The sequence below is a fragment of the Camponotus vicinus genome, unplaced genomic scaffold (genome assembly GCF_025532165.1).
Source record: "Camponotus vicinus isolate PSW18456_S1 unplaced genomic scaffold, iyCamVici1.0 SCAF_9, whole genome shotgun sequence".
Taxonomy (NCBI): domain Eukaryota; kingdom Metazoa; phylum Arthropoda; class Insecta; order Hymenoptera; family Formicidae; genus Camponotus; species Camponotus vicinus.
In genome coordinates, this window is record NW_028141981.1 from 388,201 (window position 1) to 400,286 (window position 12,086).

Consider the following 12,086-nt stretch of genomic DNA (forward strand, 5'->3'; position numbering starts at 1 on the left):
TTATTATCGCGCTACGATTTAAACTATTTAAAGACAGCCGCAGTCAGATGACGGTCTGCGCGCATGCGCGAAGCATATTTTGAATTTGAACAAAGTTTAACGAGCGTTCAACGTCAACGTGTTCCACCGAAGATAATCGATGACGCGCGTGTTAACGAGTGTACGTGTTTTTCGAGTGCGGTAGTAAGACCTGTGGCTTTCATTAAACAAAATAAAGATACTCGTAATGTCGGACAGCGTTAAAGTGGCTATTAAAGTCAGACCGCTCATCAAACGAGAAGAAGACGAAAATCTGCCGATACAATGGACAGTTCAAGGAAACACCATCGTAGCCACCGATGCGGAATTCAAGAAGCGAGGCGATAGTGGATTTCAATTTGGTACGAAACTTGAAAAATTGCCATACGAAGTACATGTCCGAAACATATCTGCTTATTCGACTATCGAATATAATTTTATAATGCGTCAATGTATTAGGTTGGATGTTTTCTAGTTATACTTTCTGCATCATTTTCGTCTTCTTTTTTTTTACAATATTTGAATATGTATCAAGTTGTATATATCGTCTTTTAACGGGATCACCCATTTCACTGTTTATTATTTGATTCGATTTCCTATGAAATCTCTTAGCCTTTCTAATTCTACAATCTACAAATCAACATCAATCAATCACATACATCAACCTACAAATTTGCAGTACCAACTGGCTGCAATAAGTGGATCCTCTTTAAGCAGTATTTAAAATAAGAAGAAGAAATCTGTATATATATATCTATTTTATTTTAGATACAGAAAATGTAACATGGAATGCAATAAAGAAAAACATCTGTTTTTCTTTAATTTATCGATTGTCACGTTGAACTTATAATTTGCATAGATAAAACAGTTCTTATCGTTTTGTATCCTTGATTCGCCAAATCTCTTATTTAAGTTGACTCATTATTGTTAATCTTGCAGATCATATTTTTGACACAAACGCCAGTAACAACGATGTGTTTGATAATATTGTAAGGCCTATCGTTGATGCTGCTGTAAATGGATTTAATGGCACAATATTTGCTTATGGACAGACAAGTTCCGGCAAAACATATACCATGATGGGTACCCTGGAGGAACCTGGTATAATACCTTTGGCTATCGAACATATGTTTGATGCTATAGCTAATACTTCTGGACGCGAGTTTTTATTGAGGTTCATATATATGTATATATATATATTTTTTCTTACATTCTTATTCAAAGTGGGATAGCCTTTTAATTTTTACAGGTTATATTATCATAGCAAAATATGTTTGCTCAAATTTTTCTTATTTATATAGCAAAATGGTAGAACATTGAGAAATTGAAATTTTTAGACAGTTGCTCTAACACTTTAAATTATTTTATTTCCTTGACATGTTTATTAAGATGAAAATAGTTTTTTAAAGTCTACCTATTTGAGCTGAAAAGGAATTTTTTGTTGTCTGTAAATTGTTATGATGATGAAAAGATAGCACTTTTTATATTTACTTTATAAATTTTTTAGAGTATCTTACCTAGAAATTTACAATGAAAGGGTCAATGATCTTTTAAGTAAAGGTTCATTAGATTTAAAAATACATGAAGACATAAATGGTCAAGTGTTTGTAAAGTGTAAAGAAGAAGTGACAAATTGTCCAGAGAATGTTTTATCTATAATGAATAAAGGTAACAAACACAGAAGAATAGGTGAAACAAACATGAATGAGCGAAGTAGCAGGAGCCACACAATATTCAGAATCGTAAGAATGCCAATTTATATATAAATTTTTTTAATATTATCAGATATATTTATATAATGTATATTGTTGGTGTAAAAGTTTTAATAAAATTGTATGCTGTTGTAGACAATTGAGAGTCGAGAAGCTAGTGCCGGCGCAGATGGTGCGATACAAGTATCACAATTAAATATGGTAGATCTTGCTGGTTCAGAGAGAGCAAGACAAACAGGAGCTACTGGAGAACGTTTTAAGGAGGGTCGTCATATTAACTTGTCTCTGTCTACATTGGCATTAGTGATAAAACAGTTGAGCGAGTCGCAAGACTGTCAAAAATTTATAAATTTTCGTGACAGTAAACTAACAAGGTTATTGCAAGCATCTCTAGGTGGTAATGCAATGACTGCAATAATATGTGCAGTAACGCCAGCTGCTCTGGACGAAACTCACTGTACATTGTCGTTAGTATTTTTGTTTCTTAAATAACTTGTAAGCATGTTGTGCAATGTATATTAAATATTTTCTATTTAATTTCAATGAACAGATTCGCATCTAGAGCCAGAAATATAAAAAATAAGCCTGAACTGAATGAAGTTATGTCAGATGGAGTACTTTTGAAACGTTATGCAAGACAGATAGATATATTACATACAGAATTAGAGGTACATTATTATAAATGTCTGAAAATCTTTTTTGCTTTATTATATAAAAAATATAGAAAGTTATGATGATATTTCTCAACAACTTTTAGATACAAATCTCTATGTTTTCATTCTCTATACAAATTATAAAAATAAAAGATAAAAATAAATGATTAAAGATTTTAACTTAATGTAACGAATTTTTTCAGAGAATGAAACAACTAACTCGATCGACCGATTTTGAAGAAATGGAATCTAAAATACAAGAAAAGGATCGTATTAATAAAAATCTGGAAGAACGAATTAGATTGTTACAAACTCGGATAGTTCATGGCGATAATCGCAACAACTCTGAATCATTCAAATGTAAAGAAAAAAGAAGACAGACCTGGTGTGGCACTGCTGGACATAGACTAAATTCATTTCAAACATGCGCAAATTTGTCACCAATCAAAGAAGTGTCACCTTTCAAATTGCCCAACAAAACGGCTGATATTATGGATACATGTAGGTTTTGTCAACTTTTGTATGATGCAAACAAAATATTTTAAAAAATTAAAAATTTAAAACTATATTATTCTTACAGCATCCCAAATAGCTCTTGCCGATTTTGAATTAGAACTTATGAATAATGAAGAAGATTGTGAGGAAAGCGATGAAGATACCTTTCTCATATATCGAAAGCGCAATCGTGTAAAATTTACAGATGATGTAATTATTCATAAATCGCCGATTATGGATTATAATTGTGACACTTTATCTGAGAAAATTGATACAGCTATACAAACTGAAAGGTAATAATAATAAGAAATATTTAATTTGTTTGATATAAATTTATAATTTATAGTTTTTTAGTTTAATCGCTCTCTCTTACTTATAAATAGTAATCTGTCCCCTGATACACCAAAGAAAACATTACGGGAAAGAATCCATATCTTGATGGAAGAATATTCACAACTTCAAGAATTTACAACTTTAGAGAAGCAGCTATTTATTGAAGATCATTCTTCGGAAATAAAAGAAAAACTTGCAAAATTTTCAATATTAGAAAAACAAATCGAAAATATAGCATCTGATAAGGAAAATTTTGAACATATAGCATCTGAACTTCGCAAAAAATTAACCGCTGCTGAATCGCGTTACATTTCAGCAGAAGAAAAATTAAATTTACAAGCAGCAGAACTACAAAAAATACCAAGTCTGGAAAAGAAAATCGCACAATTATCTGCACAAGAAATTAAGGTGAAAAACATTCCAGAATTACAAAAACAGATAGATCTTCTTATAGCGGAAAAAGATGGATATGAACATGTCGCTTCCGAATTACGAAAAAAGCTAAATGAGGCTGAACAACGCAACATTATATTAGAAGATAAATTAACTATACAGAATATAAATTTAGAAAAATCATTTGAACAACGTTCATCGCAAAATGATAATGTGCAGCAGGTAGAATTAGAAAATCAAGTTACCACTATTACATTAAAAAATAATGAATTGCAACATAAAGTAACAGATCTTCAAAATAAGTTAACAGAAATAGAATTATGCAAGAAAGATGAAGTGGACAAGCAGCAACAACACTTTCAAGATTTAGAAGAACGCATTAATAATTTTACATCTGAAAAAAATATGTTTGAACATACCATTTGTGAACTGCAAAATAAATTGAAGGAAGCGGAAGAAGTCAATTTATCAATGCAAGATAAATTAAATAAACAAGTGGAAATTCAGAAATTTCAAAAGCAAGAGAAGCAAATTGAACAACTTGTTTCCGAGAATAATAAATTTAAACTTAACATTGATGAATTGCAAGAGCAATTAATAGAGGCAGAAGTAAAAAATAACACAATGGAAGATAAAAATGACGAAGATCAACGAGATGCACATAAATTATATTTGGATAACCAAATTCAGGATGTAAAAGAAAAAATGGAATCTGAACAAATCAATTGCGAATTAAAAGATAAATTGAAAGAGATGGAACTAATGAATAGTTCAATGAAAAATCAACAAGAATTATATGTACAAAAAATGAGTGATTTAGAGAAACAGATTGAAGATCTTGCAGTTGAAAAAAATGAATTTGAAAATATAGTTATTGGATTGAAAGAAAAATTGAAAGAAGCTGAATTACAGAACAGTTCATTGAAAAACAAATTAAATGAATATGAAACAAATATATGCGATCCTGATAGTTTAGATAAAGAATATATTATTTCCGAATTGCAAGAAAAATTGAAAACAGAGTTAGATAATAACTCAACGAAAGTGGAATTAAACATACAACAGGTGGAAGCGCAGAAAACCATTGACGAGCAAAAGGAATGTATCGAGGACTTGAAAAAAAACGATAATGAAATTAATCATTTAAAAAGCCGCATAAGTGACTTACAGGATATTATTCAAAATATACAGAAAGAGAATGCACAGTTGAAAGAACAAACATCAACAAGATCGGTATTAGATGATAATTTAAGTAATAATGATTCTTGGATTATGGAGGATTTTTCAACTACGAAGACTTCCTTAGATGATAGTGCTAAATTATCGTCAGATCTCGTTTTGAAAACTGAATTAGAAATAAAACATGCTGTGCAAAGTTTAAAGACGGATATAGAAAACTTACAGGGAACTATTTATTTATTAACAAAAGAAAATAGTGAATTGGCGGATAAATTGTCAGCAGAAAAAGAATGCGCCGAAAAATCGACTATTCAATTGCAACAAACGATTGACGATCTTTATGCGCGAAACTCGAAAATAATGGATGAAAAACTCGAATTACAAAATAATTTGGCAATTCTCAATGAACAGATGGAAACCTTACGCTCAAGAATACCCGAAGCAAACTCAAATGAAGAGCAGATAATTCTCAAATATGAAGAACAAATTAGCGCACTTACAATAAAAAATTCAGAATTATTATCTAATGTCACAGATACAATGAAAGAGCTTGAAATATTAAAAGAGAGTAAATCACTTTTATACGAACACGATTGTATGTATAAGGATAAATTAACTGATCTTATGGCAAAACACGAACAATTAACAGTTGAAAACAATGAACTTTCGATTGATCTAATGGATAAAATCGAAGAAAATGATGGATTAAAAGAAGAATGTGATAATTTAAAAAATAAATTAGAATTATTATTAAAACGTGAAGAAAACATTGATAATGATGATGAGGAACAATTGAGAATGGAGAATACTTTGTTAAAAACCGAACAAGTGGAGCTAAAAGCTAGTATAAAAATATTAACTAAAGAGAATTCGAAAATGTCTAATCAGTTAATGGAGACTATGGAAGATTTGGATAATGTGCGAAAAATTAATTCTTGCAATAATACCTTGCAATCAACGTTATTTAATAATACTTTAACGGACGATACAATGGACAAATCTATAAGAGATGATAATGTCGAAACAACAATTTCACACCTGCAAGAGGAAGTTAATCGTCTTACGGTTCTCAATAGAAAGCTCAGCGATTTAAAATTAGGCGCTTGTGCTCAGTGCGCTCATCTACAAGAAATGACTGAAAATCATAGAATGCTGAAACTCAAAGTGAAAGCTCTCACTCACAAATTAGAAGAATCGCAAAGAAAGTTTAACCGTGAAGTTGCAAAGAGCGATTCGCTTATTCTAAAAGCTAAGGAGGACGTAAATGTAAGCATATGTAATTCATCTCTTAATGCCAGTTTTCTAGAAAACATGAATGTGAGTTATGTTGAAGAAAAACTTCAATCTCTAAATAACGAATTACAAACTTTGAAAGAGGATCACGATAAATTATCGGATTTGTATAAAGAAAAATGTAGTGAAGTCGAAGAATTACAAAATAGCAGTGTTACAGATTCGCCGAATGTTCATAATATAAATACTAGTGTTAAGAAATCACCAAGCAAAACTTCGAGACTAGAAAATATGGCAAAAGATATAAGCCATTTACAAAATGATTTTGAGAAAATAAAAGAAGAAACTGCAAAACTAAAAAAAAATCTTAGCAAATTTATTAATGAAAAAGATTCTCTAGTGGATGAAATTAAATCATTGAAAATTACTAACGAACAGTTAATGCAAAAGATGTCAGAAAATGAATTATTGTATTTAGGAAAAACAGACATCCTTGAAAATGAAATAAGGGATATGACTAAAAAGTTGCAGGAATATTCTGTGAGATGTAAAGAAATTGAGGATGCAAAGCTCATTGTTGAAACTGAAACGGAATATCTGAAAGCGGATAAGGCAGAGAAAGAACAAACAATAAATGAATTACGTCAAAGCCTCTCCTGTTTACAACATGAGTTAGATTTAACAAAAAGAGAGAAAGAAGAGCTTAATAGCAACAACCTTTTGCAGCAGGCATATGAGAAGAAATTGGAATCATTAAGATCAATGAATGCGGAATTGACTAATTCTAAAGCAACTGTTTCACAAGAATTTGCTGATTATTGTAAAGAATCGGAAAGTAGATTTACAGTATTAAACGAAAAAATAAATAAATACACTTCGGAAAACGATTATTTAAAACAAGAATTAATTAAATTGCGCGACATAGAAAATAAATTCGAGACGATGAGAAACGAGTACGAATCCAAATCTCAGCAAGATAAAACGTTAGCCGAAGATAACAAAAAACTCAAGAATGTATTAAATAATATTTCTAAAAATATTATTAAAGAGATTGAGTATCTTAAACCGAAAGTTGATGCTGAGGAATTCCTGGATAAATCGGTGGACGAGTTATTTCAGATGTTTTTACAAACAATCATGGTGAAAGAGAAGGAGATAGTGAAGACTATGCAAGATAACTTTAATAAAGAAAAGCAAAAACTCGAAGAAGACAAACAGCAGAGCGTGGACACAGAGAAACGTACGATATTGTGGGTGAAAGAATTGGAGAGTGATATAGAAAAACTTCAAGGAGATTTATCTCAACGAGAAACTGTATCTAATAAATTGCAAAAAGAAGTTACGCGTTTGGAGCAACTTTTAGAAGATAATAATCGTGATCGAGATATGTTGAAAGAAAAGATTAGCCTGCTCGAGATGGATCTCAATAATATACATATTGAGTTTAATAAATATTCCAAGATGGACACAGTGAATGAAGAAGCCATTAATATTGCTCAAAAACGGGAGAGACAAGCGCAAGAAGCAATCAGGAATAAAGAAACCGAATTTCAGATGAGGCTGAAATCGGAGAAGGAAGCATATACTAAACGAATAGAAGAGCTCGCGTGTACAATAGAATCATTTAAAACGAAAAATATGGAATTGACAGGCAACATCGAAGGTCTCGAAGCTAATCAAGAGCAACTGAAGAACATTATCGATCTGAAAAACAACGAATTAATGAAAAGTAATCAAATTATAAATAAAATGCAGATGGAATTGGAACAGCTCACGGAAATTTACAACGATCTGAATTGTGAACTGGAAAAGAAAAACTTGCGTATCGAAGAAATTACGGAACTTTTAAAAACTAAATGTGACGATCTTATGGAGTATAAAGTTAAATTGGAGATGATTGAGTCGGAGAATGCATTCCTGAAACAACAAACTGGCGAACGAAAAGCCAATATGGAGCAATACAGAATGGAGATTGAGACACTGAAGATGGAAAACAAGAAAGATATGGATGCGATTAAGGATAAATTAAATTTCGAGGAATTGAAGAACATCGAATTGAAGAAACAAATAGTCGAATTAGATAAGAAGAACGCTACTTTGACGGAAGAAATAAATACCTTGAAAGATGATTATGCGACAGTGCAACATAAATGTATTACATTAGAGAAAAGAGTCAGAAATAGTACGAGTAAGATTCAAGCGGAGGAACAAATGGAAGAACTGAAGGACTTGAATAGATCTTTGCGAAATAATTTGGATGGTGCTAGTAATCGGATAACAGAGTTACAAGATGCCAAAGCCGAGTTGATGAAGCAATTAATTACTCTAAATAGTCAATATGATGTTGTATGTAAGGATAATCAAGAATTAAAAGAGACATTATCGTCGTATAGGTCCAAATATAACGACACGTACGCAACTTGTGAAAAATACGATATTTTATTACAGGAGAAAAACAAAATTGCCTTAGAATTAGAGGCGATAAAAGTTGAATTGGATCAAAAGAACAAAGAAATCGAGGATTATATTAGTAAGATAAAGGAATTGACTGAAAAGAATAAGGAACTTGACCAAGAATCGGACGAATTAGCACGAGTTATTTGTGAGCACAATGTTGAAAATGCACAGCTTGAAGACCAGCTTTGGTCATGTCGCATCGAAAATGACGAGTTACAAAAGAAGATTGAAGCTCTCGAGAATAAAATTCAATCGCAATTCATGCAAGGAACAGATGTATCTTCTGAAAAAGTTAAATCTCACAATGATGATTGTAATTGCACAGCGTTGAAAAATAAGATACGTGAATTGCAAATGGAAGTTGTATCGAAGAACGGAAAAATAGCGACATTGGAGCTGCAGATACGAAGTGGAAGTTTTCCTTATCAGGCCAAGTGTAAAGAATTGCAGGAACATCTATCAGCATATAAAAATAAGGTACTTTATTGTATTTCAATAATTATAATTATTATTTTGATTATTTTGTGAACTATATAGATTTGATCATAATTTGTTTTATAAATTGTACTATTTTTTTGCACAGAATAACGAACTTAAAGCAGAGATTAAACGACTTCAGATTGCCATGTTGCGTACAAGTGCAAAAGAATGCGATGTATGCAAGCACAGACTTATAAATAGGAGAGATCAGATGTGTCAGACAATGCCAGATCATATATTACGATTTTGCGGTATGAGCAGTGGCATAATCGAAGTAAGTATACATCAATGCCTTAGAGAGTTAGAAAAATAATCAATATCATAAATATATTTATACCAATGTCAGAAAATAAGCGTAAAGAAATATGTATATATAATTGTGTGTAAAATGTTTTCAATTTTATTTCGTCATTCAAGTTTTATTGGCTATATGATTGTCATAATTTTTACATAATAATAAAATTTATTTTTATGCAGGATGAAATAAGAATAACGAAATTAGAAAAGGAAAAACAGTTCATGAAGGATATCTGTCGTTCTCGATCGAAAACCATAAAGGAACTTGAGAAACAAATAACGGAGTACGAAATATTATTGCAATCTAAAAATTCATGATTACAAGGATTCGTATCTTGTATTGCCATATATTTGACAAAATTTTTCTCTTGAAATAGTATTAGCTAATTAAAATATTATGCTTTATAGTTTATTTATATTGTTTTAATGAAAGGATAATTAAAATTTAAACTTACTAAGATAGAATTTAAAACTATATTATATAAAATGTAAATATTGCATCTATATAATAATATGATATATTTTTGTAATGATATAAAATAGATATAAAATAGATTAATTATTTTATACTTTATACAACAATATAATACTTCGATTTTATATAATATATTTTTTTACCAACATTTACATTTTTGAATATAGTACAACATCTGTGATATAAAATAATTAAGATTAACTTTATCAAAACGTGATGTATGAAAGGATGTACAAAGTAATTTATTTTCAATTATTAGTTCACGCACATTTATTTTATTTTATGACTTATCAAGTTTTATTTTCTTTGATTTGTATTTTATGATGTGCTTCTGTGGTCTCTTTGTACCAATTTTTGTTTGAAACAGATCTGAAATAAAATATCATTACATCACAATTGAGTTAAATATATCTTAAAATATATCTTATCTTAAATATATCTACAAAATATTAGCATTCAATATTACCTTTGTCAGGTTCTTCTCCTACTTCTTCGCGATAATACTGTACATCATCATCTTCCAATTTACTCTCTTCAGCAGATTCTTTTGCGATTTTTTGTAACAGCATGTCGTTTTCTCTTTTTTTCTGAATTCCTTTGAGCGATTTTTCTTTGTGTTCTTGTTTCTGTATTTCTTTCTTTCTTTTATTTTCCTCTTGTATTTTCCTTCTCTTTTCCTTCAATTTCTGCTTCTTTTCTCTCTTTTTCCTTATCGCAAGTATTTCTTCTTCTGTTTTATGTACAAACTCATGGAAAAGTATTTCACCATCGAGAAGTCCATTTTCCACTTTGATTAACTAAAACAGATTTAGACAGTTAATATTTTGCTTAAAAATATATCAATTTATTGTACTAGTTTTGATTAATTATCTAACCTGTAGCGTTATTCTCGGTCCCAATTCATATAATCTAATTGCACTTTTAGAATTGGCATGATTCCCCCTTGAAGATAATTTTTGCGGTAATGTAACATGACTAGTTTCATCATCTTCCGCCTCACTTTCAGACATGGTCGGTTTTGTTAAAAAGTCTGAGATATCTTGACATTTGGATAAATTTGGTACTTTTGCTTGCACTAATTTTTTAACACCTCTTGATAAACCTGTAGGTACAATCTTGATCGCGTAATGTCTAAAGTCAATTGTTTTCGATGTCGTATTGTAATTTAGACATACACAACGACGAATTGTGCTCAAATTAATCTGTAAAAATATTTATCATCTAAATAACAAACTGGTTCTTTTTCATTAGTTGTGCTTTACGATACTTACAGTGGTTAAGTTTATAGTTGGAAACATGTTTTGAAATGTAGAGGCTATAAGTTTCAATTGCATGCCTTCTCCACTAAAATTATTTAAAATCACCAATGGAGCATTTTTATAGGCCTCCTCATACACCATCTGCTTCTTTAACATAGATATTACATCTCGTGCTAGGGAGAAATCATGTATTTTAAAAGTAAGGGTAGGCCCTCTGGGCAATCTATAACAATAATTAATAATTATATTATTTTGAATTATAGAGAATTATCAATAAAATTTATAAAAAAATAAATAAAGTACCTGCAAAGCTTGAGGTACATTCCTAGCTCTGTCTTTGTAAATATACATATATGACTGATATGAAAAATACCCGCAACAGAAACAAAATCTTTAATAGTATTTTTCTTCCGTATCTTTAAAGATGAAGCTGTAAAAGGTTCCATAACTCTGCGAAAATCTTTAGTAAGCTCGATAATGTGATCTCCTGGTAAGCCACGATGAAATACAAAAGAATGAGGTGCTCGCACTAATTCTTCCTTTTCCCCTACATTTATTTGTTTATTTCGCTTAACGCATCGACCCTATATAAAAATCATATGTTAATAAAAAAATTCCAAACTATCCTTAATACATTAACAAATTATTCTTTTGAATACATAATCATTGTTAGATATATAACCTATACATCAATGTTCAATAAATGTTTATCAATGTTTTTACTGAACATTATTAAATTATGAGATATTTATATTAATTATATAATGATATTTGGCAAAAATAACGAAAAAATACCTTTTTATGACCCATTTTTTCTTCTTTTTTTATTAGAAAGTGTCAATCAACCAAGTTGTGTAGTACAGTTAGGTTAAATTAGGTTAAATATCGCTTTTAGCACGAGAGCCAATAATGAACGTTTTTAAGCAAACGACACAGAGGGCATAATGGCCGCATTCAGCGAACTCAACTGCTAAATAGCAATCGAACATGATTGGTTTCTACTTTCAGATCCGACCAATCAACGTCGAATTACATCGGAAAATCTAGTAATGTTGTCCAACTGTTGAGACCGCTGAATGTGGCTACAGTGAATCTTTCAGCC

The 12,086-nt window shown here is 30.5% G+C and overlaps 2 protein-coding genes across 2 annotated transcripts; one reads left to right on the forward strand and one right to left on the reverse strand.

Annotated features, from left to right (window-relative positions):
- The first annotated feature begins 85 nt into the window (after nucleotides 1–85).
- Nucleotides 86–10,107, forward strand: LOC145977169 (uncharacterized). Its single transcript, XM_083108924.1, has 10 exons — nucleotides 86–380; nucleotides 958–1,192; nucleotides 1,526–1,760; nucleotides 1,866–2,197; nucleotides 2,281–2,398; nucleotides 2,587–2,884; nucleotides 2,964–3,171; nucleotides 3,262–8,950; nucleotides 9,057–9,227; nucleotides 9,431–10,107. The coding sequence occupies exons 1-10, from the start codon at nucleotides 227–229 to the stop codon at nucleotides 9,566–9,568; spliced, it is 7,578 nt and encodes a 2,525-aa protein (XP_082965050.1). The 5' UTR covers nucleotides 86–226; the 3' UTR covers nucleotides 9,569–10,107.
- Ppan (Brix domain-containing protein peter pan) lies at nucleotides 9,945–11,939 on the reverse strand. The gene is made up of 6 exons (XM_083108929.1): nucleotides 11,780–11,939; nucleotides 11,288–11,568; nucleotides 10,997–11,207; nucleotides 10,601–10,927; nucleotides 10,192–10,522; nucleotides 9,945–10,094 (listed from the first exon to the last, which is right to left on the reverse strand). The coding sequence occupies exons 1-6, from the start codon at nucleotides 11,792–11,794 to the stop codon at nucleotides 10,006–10,008; spliced, it is 1,254 nt and encodes a 417-aa protein (XP_082965055.1). The 5' UTR covers nucleotides 11,795–11,939; the 3' UTR covers nucleotides 9,945–10,005.
- Nucleotides 11,940–12,086: the final 147 nt, after the last annotated feature.